This window comes from Perissodus microlepis, chromosome 3, assembly GCF_051167445.1.
Source record: "Perissodus microlepis isolate ML-2025 ecotype Zambia chromosome 3, ASM5116744v1, whole genome shotgun sequence".
Taxonomy (NCBI): Eukaryota; Metazoa; Chordata; class Actinopteri; order Cichliformes; family Cichlidae; genus Perissodus; species Perissodus microlepis.
In genome coordinates this window covers 3,825,724-3,846,086 of record NC_140463.1, presented here as the reverse complement: position 1 = coordinate 3,846,086, position 20,363 = coordinate 3,825,724, and the positions used below count along the sequence as shown (strand labels likewise).

Below are 20,363 nucleotides of genomic sequence, written 5' to 3'. Positions count from 1 at the left end.
ATTTGTATTTGTATAAAAATGGATTTTAATTTACGCATTCATTTCTGTTGATCTACAACATAAAATCCCAGTGAAAACATACTTAAGTTTGTGTTTGTACAATATGGAAAGGTTCAAGAGTATGACTACTTTTACAAGGCACTGTGAGTGAGAAAGAGCCATGTCAATTGTTGTTTTTGTTTAGTTTGTTTTCCTTTGCAGAATCTGGAAATATTCATAAAACTATCAATTAACACAAAGCTCTACATTAGTAGCTGTGTACTGGGCAGTGCAGAACTGTGGTTCACAAAGAACGCATTCAAGTGCACCATTTAGTGTAGGTCACCTGTGTTTTAGCTCAGCTCACAGTCAGTGTAGGTACATGTGTGTAACAAGATGCTTGATATGGAAGTTGATATGGAAGCTTTTATTTTGCTTCTTTATTATAACTTTGGCTTTTAGAAGGCCTTTCTGACTTTTCTTTTTAAGTTTCAGTTCAGTCCTTGAACCATCGGGGGTGGTTAAGCTACTTAACACTGACCTATTAAAAAGGCGCCAAACTCAATGGATGAACAAGTGTTGTGCCTACACAAAGAACCAATTTTAACTTGTATCTCTGAGAATTTTGTTACTAGCACCCTGATTTAAATACACATAAAACACAAAAACATATAAAATGGTATTTTCATGCCAACAAGGTGATCCCAAAGGCTTATTAGCTGAAAACTTGGCATCTTATACTTACATCAGAAATAGGAAAGTCTCTCCAGCAAAGACAACATCCAACATTTCCAACTACATCAAGCAGTTAATCACCTCTCAAATTGTTTATGTTACTAACAGCTCACCTCTCTGCAGCAGACGACTGCAGTCCTTTAAAATCAATAGGGTCATATTTAGACTGGTCACTCTTTAAGGACACACAGCTGGGTCCAGGTTCACGTCCAGCAGGTCTCTCCTTGATCCTGCTGGAGAGGAAAAATTGTGTTTTTCATTTGCAGCCAGAGAAGCTGATGAAGAATTAGAATATCTTCATCATCCCAAAGAGAAACAGGTTTTCAGGATGAGCATGAGCAGAAGGAAACTCCAAGCTAGTGTTGGCAGTGTAAGAACAGAGCGCCACCCAGAGGTAAACACAGTCATTTACACTGTGCAGGACTATTGATGAATGTACATGTTGGATACGTTTTATAGAATAAATAAATTCCTCGCTCAGTGACTTCCTTTGAGTGGAGATAATTGATCTGCATTTCAGGAGTGGGACACATCTCATAGACTCCCCCTCTGGTCCTCAGTCTATATATACAAATCCTGCCTCAATCTGGCTCTACGATTTGGTGGGACTGGCCTTTAACAGTAGAGCTAATCAGCCTTTCCCAAGAAACTATTTAAACTATTTAAACCCTATCACTAACGGTTTAACTGAAATTAAACAGTTTGATGAGTAGCAGCTATTTGAGGGATTTCTTAAAAACAGTAATGGCTTTATTCCATGTAAGAAATAACTCATCTCACAATTAAAGTCACTTTCCAACCTGCATTGTATACAATAGTCACTAAAACATTCAACGTACTAGCCATATATCTGATAAAACATTGTCAAAGAATTATTTAAACCTGGACTGAACACTTATTTTTATCCAGTATTAGTATTCAGTAGTATACTACAGTTCCAATAAACTCCACCGATTTAATGTCTAAGATGAAGAGGAGCAGAAACATGCACTGGTATCCTGGATGTTTGACCCGTTTTTCTGATAATTAACTGGAAAAAAACTTCATGAAATGCATTCTGGGTAAACTTTAAAACTGGCCATACCACTACATGGGACAAGTTGATGCTCACAACAGGTTAGAAGATATCTCAAGTGTCATTTTTACATACATTTTGATATCAGGCTCATCTTGTACCCATGATTTTTTGCATCAAAATAAGTTTGTAATTTTAACTCACTAATTGATGAAGCCCTTTTATTTTGTCACTTGCAGTTACCTGCAGCGAAATTGGACTGACAACTAAGAACTGTCAGTGCTTGCTTAAAAAGTTTTATGCTCTCATAGTTTTCAGTTCTTGTTTTGTCAGTTTGCACTGTTGTAATGGTTTGCTTGGGTATTTAAAGTTTATTGAAGTAAATCCTTTCTCCTCAGGTATGAGCCAGGTGGTTCTCCTCCTTATGGGATTTTACCTTTAATTAAATAAGTTACCTCATAAACTACACTAAGGATGCAAGTAAAACTTAACATCCTAAATGTGAAATTAAAACAACCTAGTATCAGTTTCTGTCAATAACACTAAAAAGTATGCTCAAACTTTTTAGTGTTATTGACAGACAACAAAAACACATTAAAAAGGATAAGGCTCTGATAAGGTTAAGAGAATGGATGGTCTCCAGGTGTGCAAAGCTTGTAGAGATTTATCGCAACAACTTTTGTAGCTTTGATTTGCTTTAACTGCAAATCAAGGGTGGTTCAATAAAAGTACTGATTCAGGGATGGGGGGCTGCATACATCCTGTATGCATTCGACACTTTTTAGATTTGTATTTGTATAAAAATGGATTTTAATTTACGCATTCATTTCTGTTGATCTACAACATAAAATCCCAGTGAAAACATACTTAAGTTTGTGTTTGTACAATATGGAAAGGTTCAAGAGTATGACTACTTTTACAAGGCACTGTGAGTGAGAAAGAGCCATGTCAATTGTTGTTTTTGTTTAGTTTGTTTTCCTTTGCAGAATCTGGAAATATTCATAAAACTATCAATTAACACAAAGCTCTACATTAGTAGCTGTGTACTGGGCAGTGCAGAACTGTGGTTCACAAAGAACGCATTCAAGTGCACCATTTAGTGTAGGTCACCTGTGTTTTAGCTCAGCTCACAGTCAGTGTAGGTACATGTGTGTAACAAGATGCTTGATATGGAAGTTGATATGGAAGCTTATATTTTGCTTCTTTATTATAACTTTGGCTTTTAGAAGGCCTTTCTGACTTTTCTTTTTAAGTTTCAGTTCAGTCCTTGAACCATCGGGGGTGGTTAAGCTACTTAACACTGACCTATTAAAAAGGCGCCAAACTCAATGGATGAACAAGTGTTGTGCCTACACAAAGAACCAATTTTAACTTGTATCTCTGAGAATTTTGTTACTAGCACCCTGATTTAAATACACATAAAACACAAAAACATATAAAATGGTATTTTCATGCCAACAAGGTGATCCCAAAGGCTTATTAGCTGAAAACTTGGCATCTTATACTTACATCAGAAATAGGAAAGTCTCTCCAGCAAAGACAACATCCAACATTTCCAACTACATCAAGCAGTTAATCACCTCTCAAATTGTTTATGTTACTAACAGCTCACCTCTCTGCAGCAGACGACTGCAGTCCTTTAAACTCAATAGGGTCATATTTAGACTGGTCACTCTTTAAGGACACACAGCTGGGTCCAGGTTCACGTCCAGCAGGTCTCTCCTTGATCCTGCTGGAGAGGAAAAATTGTGTTTTTCATTTGCAGCCAGAGAAGCTGATGAAGAATTAGAATATCTTCATCATCCCAAAGAGAAACAGGTTTTCAGGATGAGCAGAAGGAAACTCCAAACTAGTGCTGGCAGTGTAAGAAGAGAGCGCCACCCAGAGGTAAACACAGTCATTTACACTGTGCAGGACTATTGATGAATGTACATGTTGGATACGTTTTATAGAATAAATAAATTCCTCGCTCAGTGACTTCCTTTGAGTGGAGATAATTGATCTGCATTTCAGGAGTGGGACACATCTCATAGACTCCCCCTCTGGTCCTCAGTCTATATATACAAATCCTGCCTCAATCTGGCTCTACGATTTGGTGGGACTGGCCTTTAACAGTAGAGCTCATCAGCCTTTCCCAAGAAACTATTTAAACTATTTAAACCCTATCACTAACGGTTTAACTGAAATTAAACAGTTTGATGAGTAGCAGCTATTTGAGGGATTTCTTAAAAACAGTAATGGCTTTATTCCATGTAAGAAATAACTCATCTCACAATTAAAGTCACTTTCCAACCTGCATTGTATACAATAGTCACTAAAACATTCAACGTACTAGCCATATATCTGATAAAACATTGTCAAAGAATTATTTAAACCTGGACTGAACACTTATTTTTATCCAGTATTAGTATTCAGTAGTATACTACAGTTCCAATAAACTCCACCGATTTAATGTCTAAGATGAAGAGGAGCAGAAACATGCACTGGTATCCTGGATGTTTGACCTGTTTTTCTGATAATTAACTGGAAAAAAACTTCATGAAATGCATTCTGGGTAAACTTTAAAACTGGCCATACCACTACATGGGACAAGTTGATGCTCACAACAGGTTAGAAGATATCTCAAGTGTCATTTTTACATACATTTTGATATCAGGCTCATCTTGTACCCATGATTTTTTGCATCAAAATAAGTTTGTAATTTTAACTCACTAATTGATGAAGCCCTTTTATTTTGTCACTTGCAGTTACCTGCAGCGAAATTGGACTGACAACTAAGAACTGTCAGTGCTTGCTTAAAAAGTTTTATGCTCTCATAGTTTTCAGTTCTTGTTTTGTCAGTTTGCACTGTTGTAATGGTTTGCTTAGGTATTTAAAGTTTATTGAAGTAAATCCTTTCTCCTCAGGTATGAGCCAGGTGTTTCTCCTCCTTATGGGATTTTACCTTTAATTAAATAAGTTACCTCATAAACTACACTAAGGATGCAAGTAAAACTTAACATCCTAAATGTGAAATTAAAACAACCTAGTATCAGTTTCTGTCAATAACACTAAAAAGTATGCTCAAACTTTTTAGTGTTATTGACAGACAACAAAAACACATTAAAAAGGATAAGGCTCTGATAAGGTTAAGAGAATGGATGGTCTCCAGGTGTGCAAAGCTTGTAGAGATTTATCGCAACAACTTTTGTAGCTTTGATTTGCTTTAACTGCAAATCAAGGGTGGTTCAATAAAAGTACTGATTCAGGGATGGGGGGCTGCATACATCCTGTATGCATTCGACACTTTTTAGATTTGTATTTGTATAAAAATGGATTTTAATTTACGCATTCATTTCTGTTGATCTACAACATAAAATCCCAGTGAAAACATACTTAAGTTTGTGTTTGTACAATATGGAAAGGTTCAAGGGTATGACTACTTTTACAAGGCACTGTGAGTGAGAAAGAGCCATGTCAATTGTTGTTTTTGTTTAGTTTGTTTTCCTTTGCAGAATCTGGAAATATTCATAAAACTATCAATTAACACAAAGCTCTACATTAGTAGCTGTGTACTGGGCAGTGCAGAACTGTGGTTCACAAAGAACGCATTCAAGTGCACCATTTAGTGTAGGTCACCTGTGTTTTAGCACAGCTCACAGTCAGTGTAGATACATGTGTGTAACAAGATGCTTGATATGGAAGTTGATATGGAAGCTTTTATTTTGCTTCTTTATTATAACTTTGGCTTTTAGAAGGCCTTTCTGACTTTTCTTTTTAAGTTTCAGTTCAGTCCTTGAACCATCGGGGGTGGTTAAGCTACTTAACACTGACCTATTAAAAAAGGCGCCAAACTCAATGGATGAACAAGTGTTGTGCCTACACAAAGAACCAATTTTAACTTGTATCTCTGAGAATTGTGTTACTAGCACCCTGATTTAAATACACATAAAACACAAAAACATATAAAATGGTATTTTCATGCCAACAAGGTGATCCCAAAGGCTTATTAGCTGAAAACTTGGCATCTTATACTTACATCAGAAATAGGAAAGTCTCTCCAGCAAAGACAACATCCAACATTTCCAACTACATCAAGCAGTTAATCACCTCTCAAGTTGTTTATGTTACTAACAGCTCACCTCTCTGCAGCAGACGACTGCAGTCCTTTAAAATCAATAGGGTCATATTTAGACTGGTCACTCTTTAAGGACACACAGCTGGGTCCAGGTTCACGTCCAGCAGGTCTCTCCTTGATCCTGCTGGAGAGGAAAAATTGTGTTTTTCATTTGCAGCCAGAGAAGCTGATGAAGAATTAGAATATCTTCATCATCCCAAAGAGAAACAGGTTTTCAGGATGAGCAGAAGGAAACTCCAAACTAGTGCTGGCAGTGTAAGAAGAGAGCGCCACCCAGAGGTAAACACAGTCATTTACACTGTGCAGGACTATTGATGAATGTACATGTTGGATACGTTTTATAGAATAAATAAATTCCTCGCTCAGTGACTTCCTTTGAGTGGAGATAATTGATCTGCATTTCAGGAGTGGGACACATCTCATAGACTCCCCCTCTGGTCCTCAGTCTATATATACAAATCCTGCCTCAATCTGGCTCTACGATTTGGTGGGACTGGCCTTTAACAGTAGAGCTCATCAGCCTTTCCCAAGAAACTATTTAAACTATTTAAACCCTATCACTAACGGTTTAACTGAAATTAAACAGTTTGATGAGTAGCAGCTATTTGAGGGATTTCTTAAAAACAGTAATGGCTTTATTCCATGTAAGAAATAACTCATCTCACAATTAAAGTCACTTTCCAACCTGCATTGTATACAATAGTCACTAAAACATTCAACGTACTAGCCATATATCTGATAAAACATTGTCAAAGAATTATTTAAACCTGGACTGAACACTTATTTTTATCCAGTATTAGTATTCAGTAGTATACTACAGTTCCAATAAACTCCACCAATTTAATGTCTAAGATGAAGAGGAGCAGAAACATGCACTGGTATCCTGGATGTTTGACCTGTTTTTCTGATAATTAACTGGGAAAAAAACTTCATGAAATGCATTCTGGGTAAACTTTAAAACTGGCCATACCACTACGTGGGACAAGTTGATGCTCACAACAGGTTAGAAGATATCTCAAGTGTCATTTTTATGTACATTTTGATATCAGGCTCATCTTGTACCCATGATTTTTTGCATCAAAATAAGTTTGTAATTTTAACTCACTAATTGATGAAGCCCTTTTATTTTGTCACTTGCAGTTACCTGCAGCGAAATTGGACTGACAAGTAAGAACTGTCAGTGCTTGCTTAAGAATTTTTATGCTCTCATAGTTTTCAGTTCTTGTTTTGTCAGTTTGCACTGTTGTAATGGTTTGCTTGGGTATTTAACCCTTTAAGACCTACCATAGAACCAAGTCCGCCAGAGCTTATATTATATTTTTACATGTTGTAGTGCCATTTTTTGGAGCTTTTCAAGTTGCTATACATCAATACAACCATTACAGCCTAAATTTTAATAATATGCATGCATTAAGTGCATAGTAATTACATAAATTGCAAAAAAGTGGAATAAAGTACAAAAAAATTTAAAATCGTTTTTGTTTTTTTAACATATATTTCTAGTTAGAGAAATTTAAGAGGCTTATCCCTCAAAACTGTAAATACAAAAAAGTTGCACAAAATAGTTTCCTACCACAGGAAATTTATTTTGAGTGTCTTCATAGTTTTATTTTTGAAATACACCAATTTTTATACACTGCAGGAAAAACGAAAATAAATATTACACTGCAAATTTGCAAAAAAGCAGCATATGCATCAAAATAAACTATTTCCAGCAGTGCAATATTAGTCCTAAGCATCCCAGAAACGACACAGAAAGTCATAAAGTCAAACATAACTTATAAAAACACCAGTATAGGCTCATGAGACCTTGATGGTAAAAAACTACATTTCCGCGAAAATGACGTCACTTCCGGTTTCGGGCAGGTCATGGCGGACATGCGATAGTTCGCGCTGATGGACGTAGGAAGTGTTATGAACAGCTGATCGAATCTGCAAAGCGTGTTTCTGGAATATTATGTTTTTGTTGCTGCAAGTGCTTTTTATGCAGTTTTTGCAAAATTATATGTGGAAGGAAACTGTGACCGAGGACAAGCTGATGGCATAAGATGTAAATACAACTCCTCCAGTTTCATATGCAAAAAAAATCATTGCGCTAGCTTACGTGGTTGCAGAGCTACCAGGATTTAAAAATAGTTACGCAAAACGGAGCGTGCCCGCTCTGACCGGTTTTAAAGGGTTAAAGTTTATTGAAGTAAATCCTTTCTCCTCAGGTATGAGCCAGGTGTTTCTCCTCCTTATGGGATTTTACCTTTAATTAAATAAGTTACCTCATAAACTACACTAAGGATGCAAGTAAAACTTAACATCCTAAATGTGAAATTAAAACAACCTAGTATCAGTTTCTGTCAATAACACTAAAAAGTATGCTCAAACTTTTTAGTGTTATTGACAGACAACAAAAACACATTAAAAAGGATAAGGCTCTGATAAGGTTAAGCGGGAGAGAATGGATGGTCTCCAGGTGTGCAAAGCTTGTAGAGATTTATCGCAACAACTTTTGTAGCTTTGATTTGCTTTAACTGCAAATCAAGGGTGGTTCAATAAAAGTACTGATTCAGGGATGGGGGGCTGCATACATCCTGTATGCATTCGACACTTTTTAGATTTGTATTTGTATAAAAATGGATTTTAATTTACGCATTCATTTTTGTTGATCTACAACATAAAATCCCAGTGAAATATACTTAAGTTTGTGTTTGTACAATATGGAAAGGTTCAAGAGTATGACTACTTTTACAAGGCACTGTGAGTGAGAAAGAGCCATGTCAATTGTTTTTTTTGTTTAGTTTGTTTTCCTTTGCAGAATCTGGAAATATTCATAAAACTATCAATTAACACAAAGCTCTACATTAGTAGCTGTGTACTGGGCAGTGCAGAACTGTGGTTCACAAAGAACGCATTCAAGTGCACCATTTAGTGTAGGTCCCCTGTGTTTTAGCACAGCTCACAGTCAGTGTAGATACATGTGTGTAACAAGATGCTTGATATGGAAGTTGATATGGAAGCTTTTATTTTGCTTCTTTATTATAACTTTGGCTTTTAGAAGGCCTTTCTGACTTTTCTTTTTAAGTTTCAGTTCAGTCCTTGAACCATCGGGGGTGGTTAAGCTACTTAACACTGACCTATTAAAAAAGGCGCCAAACTCAATGGATGAACAAGTGTTGTGCCTACACAAAGAACCAATTTTAACTCGTATCTCTGAGAATTGTGTTACTAGCACCCTGATTTAAATACACATAAAACACAAAAACATATAAAATGGTATTTTCATGCCAACAAGGTGATCCCAAAGGCTTATTAGCTGAAAACTTGGCATCTTATACTTACATCAGAAATAGGAAAGTCTCTCCAGCAAAGACAACATCCAACATTTCCAACTACATCAAGCAGTTAATCACCTCTCAAGTTGTTTATGTTACTAACAGCTCACCTCTCTGCAGCAGACGACTGCAGTCCTTTAAAATCAATAGGGTCATATTTAGACTGGTCACTCTTTAAGGACACACAGCTGGGTCCAGGTTCACGTCCAGCAGGTCTCTCCTTGATCCTGCTGGAGAGGAAAAATTGTGTTTTTCATTTGCAGCCAGAGAAGCTGATGAAGAATTAGAATATCTTCATCATCCCAAAGAGAAACAGGTTTTCAGGATGAGCAGAAGGAAACTCCAAACTAGTGTTGGCAGTGTAAGAAGAGAGCACCACCCAGAGGTAAACACAGTCATTTACACTGTGCAGGACTATTGATGAATGTACATGTTGGATACGTTTTATAGAATAAATAAATTCCTCGCTCAGTGACTTCCTTTGAGTGGAGATAATTGATCTGCATTTCAGGAGTGGGACACATCTCATAGACTCCCCCTCTGGTCCTCAGTCTATATATACAAATCCTGCCTCAATCTGGCTCTACGATTTGGTGGGACTGGCCTTTAACAGTAGAGCTCATCAGCCTTTCCCAAGAAACTATTTAAACTATTTAAACCCTATCACTAACGGTTTAACTGAAATTAAACAGTTTGATGAGTAGCAGCTATTTGAGGGATTTCTTAAAAACAGTAATGGCTTTATTCCATGTAAGAAATAACTCATCTCACAATTAAAGTCACTTTCCAACCTGCATTGTATACAATAGTCACTAAAACATTCAACGTACTAGCCATATATCTGATAAAACATTGTCAAAGAATTATTTAAACCTGGACTGAACACTTATTTTTATCCAGTATTAGTATTCAGTAGTATACTACAGTTCCAATAAACTCCACCGATTTAATGTCTAAGATGAAGAGGAGCAGAAACATGCACTGGTATCCTGGATGTTTGACCTGTTTTTCTGATAATTAACTGGAAAAAAACTTCATGAAATGCATTCTGGGTAAACTTTAAAACTGGCCATACCACTACGTGGGACAAGTTGATGCTCAAAACAGGTTAGAAGATATCTCAAGTGTCATTTTTATGTACATTTTGATATCAGGCTCATCTTGTACCCATGATTTTTTGCATCAAAATAAGTTTGTAATTTTAACTCACTAATTGATGAAGCCCTTTTATTTTGTCACTTGCAGTTACCTGCAGCGAAATTGGACTGACAAGTAAGAACTGTCAGTGCTTGCTTAAGAATTTTTATGCTCTCATAGTTTTCAGTTCTTGTTTTGTCAGTTTGCACTGTTGTAATGGTTTGCTTGGGTATTTAACCCTTTAAGACCTACCATAGAACCAAGTCCGCCAGAGCTTATATTATATTTTTACATGTTGTAGTGCCATTTTTGGGAGCATTTCAAGTTGTTATACATCAATACAACCATTACAGCCTAAATTTTAATAATATGCATGCATTAAGTGCATAGTAATTACATAAATTGCAAAAAAGTGGAATAAAGTACAACAAAATTTAAAATCGTTTTTGTTTTTTTAACATATATTTCTAGTTAGAGAAATTTAAGAGGCTTATCCCTCAAAACTGTAAATACAAAAAAGTTGCACAAAATAGTTTCCTACCACAGGAAATTTATTTTGAGTGTCTTCATAGTTTTATTTTTGAAATACACCAATTTTTATACACTGCAGGTAAAACGAAAATAAATATTATACTGCAAATTTGCAAAAAAGCAGAATATGCATCAAAATAAACTATTTCCAGCAGTGCAATATTAGTCCTAAGCATCCCAGAAACGACACAGAAAGTCATAAAGTCAAACATAACTTATAAAAACACCAGTATAAGCTCATGAGACCTTGATGGTAAAAAACTACATTTCCGCGAAAATGACGTCACTTCCGGTTTCGGGCAGGTCATGGCGGACATGCGATAGTTCACGCTGATGGACGTAGGAAGTGTTATGAACAGCTGATCGAATCTGCAAAGCGTGTTTCTGGAATATTATGTTTTTGTTGCTGCAAGTGCTTTTTATGCAGTTTTTGCAAAATTATATGTGGAAGGAAACTGTGACCGAGGACAAGCTGATGGCATAAGATGTAAATACAACTCCTCCAGTTTCATATGCAAAAAAAATCATTGCGCTAGCTTACATGGTTGCAGAGCTACCAGGATTTAAAAATAGTTACGCAAAACGGAGCGTGCCCGCTCTGACCGGTTTTAAAGGGTTAAAGTTTATTGAAGTAAATCCTTTCTCCTCAGGTATGAGCCAGGTGTTTCTCCTCCTTATGGGATTTTACCTTTAATTAAATAAGTTACCTCATAAACTACACTAAGGATGCAAGTAAAACTTAACATCCTAAATGTGAAATTAAAACAACCTAGTATCAGTTTCTGTCAATAACACTAAAAAGTATGCTCAAACTTTTTAGTGTTATTGACAGACAACAAAAACACATTAAAAAGGATAAGGCTCTGATAAGGTTAAGAGAATGGATGGTCTCCAGGTGTGCAAAGCTTGTAGAGATTTATCGCAACAACTTTTGTAGCTTTGATTTGCTTTAACTGCAAATCAAGGGTGGTTCAATAAAAGTACTGATTCAGGGATGGGGGGCTGCATACATCCTGTATGCATTCGACACTTTTTAGATTTGTATTTGTATAAAAATGGATTTTAATTTACGCATTCATTTCTGTTGATCTACAACATAAAATCCCAGTGAAATATACTTAAGTTTGTGTTTGTACAATATGGAAAGGTTCAAGAGTATGACTACTTTTACAAGGCACTGTGAGTGAGAAAGAGCCATGTCAATTGTTTTTTTTGTTTAGTTTGTTTTCCTTTGCAGAATCTGGAAATATTCATAAAACTATCAATTAACACAAAGCTCTACATTAGTAGCTGTGTACTGGGCAGTGCAGAACTGTGGTTCACAAAGAACGCATTCAAGTGCACCATTTAGTGTAGGTCACCTGTGTTTTAGCACAGCTCACAGTCAGTGTAGATACATGTGTGTAACAAGATGCTTGATATGGAAGTTGATATGGAAGCTTATATTTTGCTTCTTTATTATAACTTTGGCTTTTAGAAGGCCTTTCTGACTTTTCTTTTTAAGTTTCAGTTCAGTCCTTGAACCATCGGGGGTGGTTAAGCTACTTAACACTGACCTATTAAAAAAGGCGCCAAACTCAATGGATGAACAAGTGTTGTGCCTACACAAAGAACCAATTTTAACTTGTATCTCTGAGAATTGTGTTACTAGCACCCTGATTTAAATACACATAAAACACAAAAACATATAAAATGGTATTTTCATGCCAACAAGGTGATCCCAAAGGCTTATTAGCTGAAAACTTGGCATCTTATACTTACATCAGAAATAGGAAAGTCTCTCCAGCAAAGACAACATCCAACATTTCCAACTACATCAAGCAGTTAATCACCTCTCAAGTTGTTTATGTTACTAACAGCTCACCTCTCTGCAGCAGACGACTGCAGTCCTTTAAAATCAATAGGGTCATATTTAGACTGGTCACTCTTTAAGGACACACAGCTGGGTCCAGGTTCACGTCCAGCAGGTCTCTCCTTGATCCTGCTGGAGAGGAAAAATTGTGTTTTTCATTTGCAGCCAGAGAAGCTGATGAAGAATTAGAATATCTTCATCATCCCAAAGAGAAACAGGTTTTCAGGATGAGCAGAAGGAAACTCCAAACTAGTGCTGGCAGTGTAAGAAGAGAGCGCCACCCAGAGGTAAACACAGTCATTTACACTGTGCAGGACTATTGATGAATGTACATGTTGGATACGTTTTATAGAATAAATAAATTCCTCGCTCAGTGACTTCCTTTGAGTGGAGATAATTGATCTGCATTTCAGGAGTGGGACACATCTCATAGACTCCCCCTCTGGTCCTCAGTCTATATATACAAATCCTGCCTCAATCTGGCTCTACGATTTGGTGGGACTGGCCTTTAACAGTAGAGCTCATCAGCCTTTCCCAAGAAACTATTTAAACTATTTAAACCCTATCACTAACGGTTTAACTGAAATTAAACAGTTTGATGAGTAGCAGCTATTTGAGGGATTTCTTAAAAACAGTAATGGCTTTATTCCATGTAAGAAATAACTCATCTCACAATTAAAGTCACAGTCGTTTTCTTAACATTCTGTTCATCTAAATGTTACATTTTGAGTGGGAAAAACATTTTGTTCTTCTAACAAGTATCTAATTCTTGGATGAATAATGAAATCGTATTCCTGCTTAAAACCACTCCCACTTTTTTTTCTTTTTGTTTAACAACCAAACACCATCAAGCAGTTAAATCACCTCTCAAAGAGTTCATGTTATTAACAGCTCACCTCTCTGCAGCAGACAGAGGCTGGACTTTAAAATCAACTACTGCCTTCATAGAACCGTCACTCTTTAAGGACGCACAGCTGGGTTCAGGTTCATGTTTGCGTTTACTTCCTTGTTTCTTCCTGTGAATAATGATGGAGCAGTGATGTGAGTGCTGAGCTGTGACATGGAGAAGAGTCATGGACAGTTAGAGATGGTCATCTCACCTCTGAGCTTTGGTCTGGCTCTCCCTGGCTCTTTTAGAGGGAGGGACTTCCTCCTCTCTGTCCTCACACTGATCCATTCTTCTGAATTCACATCAGCTCACACACACTTTCTACCCTCACCTGCAGAGGAAACACAAATCATTCATGTGCACATCAACTGTAATCCTCATTTTCTTCAAATATCAGCAACTTTATTTCTTTGTCAGCTTAATTTGTAATTTGTATTTCGGTGCATTTTCCCAATTTTCCCTGTTTCAAACTGAAATACTGAGAGCTAAATAACATCTATAAAATCTACAGTTTGACTGAAGTGAATTTCTTTCTTTTTTTAACAGATAGAAATTGATGCTGCATATTATTGTATAAATACTTTATTGTGCATCAACATCATCGGTATTATTTTAATACAAATAGTATTTTCAAAGTACTTGGTCATCAAAAAAAGCTGAAAAATTAGTTTCTGCATGTTGCAGTTTAACATCTGACTTATTTTAATTCAGTTGTTTGTGATATGTAGCCATTTGTAAATGGTTTAAGGATTAGAGGCTGAACATAAGTTTTCTTCAGTCTCATGCAGTGAATATTACATAAGAAATGCAACACCTAATGCACCAGCCACCTTTCCTTGTGAAAACCCTTTGTTGGAGCACAGGCAACGACTTTGTGGTGCATGCTCAATCAGTGCTGCATCTGTTTTAAATATTACTTCATAAAGTCCCATGTAAACCCAAATCATCCTGTCTGCTCGAAACATTCAGCCAAGCAATGTTGTTTATCATATAACATTTCACAAAACAAACTGTTTTAAAACCAGTGTTATCCAGTCAGTTTTATTACCAACATGCAACAAGAGTAGCAACAACCGTGTTTTCTGACATGAGTTTCTATTTAGACGAAGTTAGTTTGTGACGCAGTATTTTAAATCAGGCCTACATGTTTAATCTATATCTAAGCTACATCTATAATAACATTAATAATAACAATAATAATAATAATAATAATATCTCCTGCTTTCTCCTTAACACAAGTGGACCTCTGAGTCTCTCGAGCGGCTGTTGTTGTGTCAGTGAGGGGAGAGCAGCAGCTCCACTCCGCCTCCTCCACAGACTGATGGAGGCAGGAAAAGCTGCCTTTAGTCGTCAGGAAGTGGATCCACAGTAATCCACAGAGTTCAACTGCTCACCGTCAACTAACTCTGCTGCTGCTCTCAGTCCCGGACTCTGATCACACACTAACAGGAAATTGGATTTGAGATGACTCGTGTTTTAGTTCAATATATTGTTGTTATTTGAGTATTATATTGTTCCCTGCTACTTCTGAGTTTTGTTCTCCATGCTCTTATGGTCTTGGTTCCCTTTTGTGTCTAGTTTGTCCTCATCTTATCTTTGTGTCTTGTTGTCAGTCTCCTGTGGACGTCAGCCTTTCCTCCATGTGTTCTTACCTACCTACATGGTTTGTCTGGTTACTTTTGTGCCCGCCTCTATAGTTCATCTTGTTTCCACAGTCAGTCATGTCTCTATGTTTGTTTACCTTTTGCCAGCCAACAAAACTTTGATTTTGGGTTTACTTTTATCTGTGAGTCCTGCATTCTGGGTCCACTCTCTGCCTGCCACACATCCACAATCCACGACAGAGGGTTTCTGCCTTGGCGTGTGTTTTTCTACCTCCAAACACCCTTTGGGGGTGTTTGTGTTTTTTGTTTTGTTTTTTTGTCCCACAAAGCATTTGGAAAATTGTTTATAAAATAACACAAGCACAGACATGTTAAATAAAATTTTGTAACTTCCCACATATTGAATAAATGTTCACTTATTTTCAGCAGATTTGATTTGAAGTTTACTAGGACCCTTTTTTCCTCCTGTGAGCCTGATTGTCTTCATCTGAGCCCTCCATGATTGTGCAGGTTTGCTCAGCTTTTCACTGGCCACTCCCCTCCTTCATTCCCTTAGCCTGCTGGCTCTTCACCAGCCTTAGAGGTCCAACTCTCCAGCTCCCCAGTGTGCTCCTCAACAGCTTAGTTTTTGGTGGAGATGTGGACTGAGAATATAGAGCCTGCCACCACTGGGCCCCAAGCTATCTCTTCCAGGTGAAAGTGGGGCTCGTGTTGTCGGTTTTACACACTGCAGCTAGAGCCTGTGTCTGGGCCTGCATAACATTTTGTCTTTTGGTTGGGTCCCAGAAACCTCTTATTGTGTTCCTGAGCCAGCTGACTCACAGACTGCCAGTTGTAGACCTGTGCTTACTTTCCAAGATACTGTTGCTCTGCCCAGGGTCCCCCAAGAGACTATCAGCCACTGGGTGTCTCCACCAAGACTGAGGACCCTGCTCTTACGGTGAGATTGTGTATATTGCTGAAGGTTACAATTTGATACCACCACACTACAGTGTATCTAGCAAATACTTTGCCTCTCGCCCTATTGTAGCATGGATAGATGGATGAAAATACTGTAATTAGTCCTGTATGTAATACGATGGAGCTGAGCTTTGTCACATTTTCACAATTCAACATCTTCCCATCCTCAGTAGTGTGTACTGCTGATTGAAATTCACGTATCTACAAACAAGTATGAAACTCCAAGCTTACTGTACTTGTTACTGAAAAACAGGAGAGCTACTATCAGGAGTCACAGCTCAAGCTTAATGACAAAAGAGACAGGGAGGAGAGGAGGCAGATTTTCACAGTAAGAGGAAGTAAAAAGACAAATAGGAAAATAGAAGCATTCCTTTTTAAAGCAAGAGTCAAGTTCATTGAACAACATGTGAACAATGAATGTGATAAACAGAAGTCATCTTTACTGCAGCTCCTGATTCAGAAACAACAAACACTCCATCAAACAGAGTAAAAGTGTCTCCAACGGAAGCAGAAAAAATGTCCCTTTAATGAAAACAAATCACATGAACGAGGAGCTTCACTCACAGCTTTTCCTTCATCTTAATGCAGCTTTTTACTGTCTGTGTACAAACTGATCTTAGAGTCTTACTTCAAACTGGAATTAACTGCAGCTTCTTGTCTTTGCATATGTGTGCGCGCGCACAGGCCACACCTTCATGTCTTCACTCAAAATATGCTGTCTGACTGCTCAGACTGAGTTTAAGTCAAAGGAAAGTTTACATGCTGACTTGTAAAAACATAAAACCTTTGTCTATTTCTGTCACAGCCCAGCTCCAAAGTCTGTGACAAAGGAGGTAGAGCAAACAGTCTGTAGATGATGCTCACAGTTTTAATGAAGCCAAGAAACCACAAAGGAGTGTGTGTCTGTCAGCAAATCACTGTGTAGAGTCTGAATGAGTGTATGAATGGGACTAAACACCAACTCCAACAAGGAGCTGAGTCAGCCAGGCAGAGGTAGAGGGAGTGAAAGGATGCCTGTGCTGGTACAATACTGATATTTTATTTTGAAAAGACTAGCAGGAAACAGAAATACACTACTGTGTGTGACTTTAATGGAGAGACGACAGTTTTCTTCCAAATAAAAAAAGTAAAGAAATCAATGAAACATCAGCTGTTCATCAAATTGTATGATTCAATCAATAATCTGTAATCATGTGGATTTGTCTTCAATCACAAGAGTGATCAAAGTTTGTCCTGAAATAAGAGCTGAACATTTGGTCCAAACATCACAGAGACAAACAGTAAAACTGTTAAAGGAGGAAACAAAGAAAACTTACAGTTTCTTCAACACGCACACCAACAACAAGCTCCACACCTGGACACTAAACACGGACACACAGGTGAGCGGCTTCCTGGAAGGAGGCGGGACTCCACCTGGAGGAGGACAGGTGGGAGGAGGAGATTTTAGATTAGATTCATTTCTGAATTAATCTAGGAGTGTTGCTCCTGAATACAGCACACAGAGGGACTTTCGCCTCTTCAGTTTTCTGCATGACTTCAGTCTCTTTTATTTTCAAATAAACTTTACTGAGACCATGAACAGTACAACAGGCCTACATAAAGATGATTGAGATCTGGAATTTAGAGGATTTAGAAAAAAAGGTTCTCAGAGCTGCTGTAGAAACACTGATCAAAGTCTTTTTAAGTCAAAGTCCTTATTTTAAACTGGTATTAACTACATGTACTCACATAGGAAACTACTGGGTGATATTAACATTGAAATGCAGCTTAGAGCTTAATATATTTGACCAATACCACACAGTTTTTAATAGTTCAGCTATTTAGCCAAACTATATTTATGTTACAGTTTTACAGTGACCATGAGCTTAAAGTGCATTTTCTCAGCTTTTTTAAAATTCAAACAGCCCAGTTGTGCAGAAATATTAGATCATAGCAGCACTGTTACATACAATGAAACCACCAGAATTGTAAAAATACAGAGATATACATGTTTGTCCATACTGTCAGCATTATCACGCAGTGGATAAAGAACGTTCAGCACAACTTGATCCAACCATCTGAGTCACTCCGCCATTCAAACAGAGCTTGCATTCGTATTTTTTAACATTCATTAGAAACAATGGATCTATTCTGAATTAAGTAAATGCAAGACCATAAGAGGTGAAAAAAACAAAATATAATCCCCAAATCAATTGTTTGCATTTCTTTTATTTTTCGGTTACAGTAACTGTTGTTAATCTGTTTCAACAAAAATATATCTGTCCTATGAAAAAAGGACAGAACTCAATTCAGTTTAATTCCCTAAATTTTAATAAAGAAAAACTTACAAAAAAAATCTACATGTTAACAAATGTTATTTTACACTGAAATACACAGACTGAATAACATCTGTAATTTGGCCCAAATTATATCTAATTTGTACAGATATAAGTGTCTTTTATTGGTGAGTCTTACTATTCAAATAGATGCCATAACATTATTCTACAAGTCAATGCTTTTACATCCCTACAATGTCATTTTTAAAAGTAAAAATATTTTCTAAATATAATTCTCCTTAAGAAAAAATGCTAAACGTTATTGTGACATCTATTAAAATTAAAATTGATTACTGATATGCATATCATTTCTAAATAGTTTCAGTGATTAACCAAACACATTAAGTCAAATATAGCAACTTTTGTTTTGTCTAAAGCTGGACAGACACTGTGCGATTTTTTCAGTCTCAGCTTCTGCTCGAACTGTACGATTGACTCGCAGGGCTTAGAAGTTCATAGGTCACGGTGCTGGGTCTCACATTATACGGCCCGTTGCTCTGATGCGACCTGAGTGCTCACACTGTGCCTCCATAACATGAAGGTTATAACAGAAATTCTGTCGCTCGCTCTTCCTCTCTGTCTTTCACTCACACAGACACGCACACCGCCACCATCAACTTTGCTAAATTACTAATGAAAAACATTGAGCAGGCAGCTGTGATTGAGCAGCGATGTCCATCCAATTATTTTCACGGTTGTTGTGGTCGTGATAATTTTGTGAGGCCACATCGAAAAGGCTCGTTGTGCCTCCATCGCTTGTGTCCAGATCACACGCCGCACTGCCGTGCTGCTCCGTCTTTTCACTTTCATTTCTGTTTGTGCGTGCGCAGTGTGAGATGCTGCGGTGACACCCTCATGACGGCCGACAGGATTTCAAACAGGTTTAATTTTTTACGACCAAGCGATTGATGATCGGGAGCTGGTCGTGAGGTGTTAATCGCTTCTCGCTATCCCACGTATACTACACGATGCACGACACACGATGAAGGCGAAACTCGGGCCGATCACCAAAACGGTCGCACGACTGAAAAATCGGCTCAAAATGAGTCAAAAATCGCACAGTGTATGCCCAGCACAATCCAGTCAGTCACATTTGAAATGTAAAACCTGCTCCACAGTCCTGTCTTTGCTTTGGAGTGAATAGGCTGTTGGAACAGAGCCAACAGTTTATGACGCAGTAGTTTTAAGCCAGTGAGTGAGTAAGGTCAGTGATCTAAATATAAGCTATAACGATATAAAATAATAATAATAATAATAATAATTTCACTATCTCCCGCTGTCTCTGTGAATATAAAAAAGCGGAGCTCAGACTCTCCATTAGCTGTTGCTCGTTTGGTGTGTCCCTGTTAGCCAGGAAAACGTTACACACTGACTTTAATGGAGAGAACAGAAATAAAAACACACAGTTTGTTGTGTGAAGAAACCAAACGTGAGCTGAACAAACAGCAAAGTTCCTAAAGACAAACTGTTAAAGGAGGAAACAAAGCAAACTTACAATTTCTTCAAACACACACACCAACAACAAGCTCCATTCCACCAATTTCAGGAAAGACGAATCTTGGAAAGAAGGAGAAACACCCAAAGAGGCGTTTGAGGACACTCAGGTCCATCGAAACCCTGTATGCTGCGTTCAGGTGAACCTCGGAAACTCCCAAATCTCTGACAGGTTGTGATTTTTTTCTGTTGGTTTTCCTGTTTGAAACACAAACATCTGTCATCACTTTGTTGTTCTTTTTCCTGCAGCGGTTGAATATTTCAGCAGTAAACTGATGTTTCTTCAAGCTCATTTCAACATGTTGAAGTCATGAATGAAAGTGCAGTTTAAGGTGTGTCATGTGACATGTTCAATATTGTCACACATGTCTAGATTGTCCCTGATATCATAACTGCTCAAACACTGATGATT

At 37.5% G+C, this 20,363-nt stretch overlaps 1 protein-coding gene across 2 annotated transcripts in view; it reads right to left on the bottom strand.

Moving 5' to 3' along the window:
- LOC146389483 (uncharacterized) overlaps positions 1 to 20,057 on the bottom strand; it is a 46,219-nt gene extending 26,162 nt beyond the window's left edge. The window contains exons 1-9 of one of the 2 annotated variants that reach the window (XM_084909931.1): positions 19,953 to 20,057; positions 17,459 to 17,555; positions 13,790 to 13,909; positions 13,586 to 13,705; positions 12,702 to 12,821; positions 9,280 to 9,399; positions 5,851 to 5,970; positions 3,342 to 3,461; positions 828 to 947 (exon numbers count right to left, since the gene is read on the bottom strand). In XM_084909931.1, the coding sequence (XP_084766057.1) occupies positions 828 to 947; positions 3,342 to 3,461; positions 5,851 to 5,970; positions 9,280 to 9,399; positions 12,702 to 12,821; positions 13,586 to 13,705; positions 13,790 to 13,866 (797 nt within the window). In that variant the 5' untranslated portion in view covers positions 13,867 to 13,909; positions 17,459 to 17,555; positions 19,953 to 20,057. The remainder of the gene's footprint in view (positions 1 to 827; positions 948 to 3,341; positions 3,462 to 5,850; positions 5,971 to 9,279; positions 9,400 to 12,701; positions 12,822 to 13,585; positions 13,706 to 13,789; positions 13,910 to 17,458; positions 17,556 to 19,952) is intronic. The other variant, XM_084909923.1, reaches the window with a different exon arrangement.
- Positions 20,058 to 20,363: the final 306 nt, after the last annotated feature.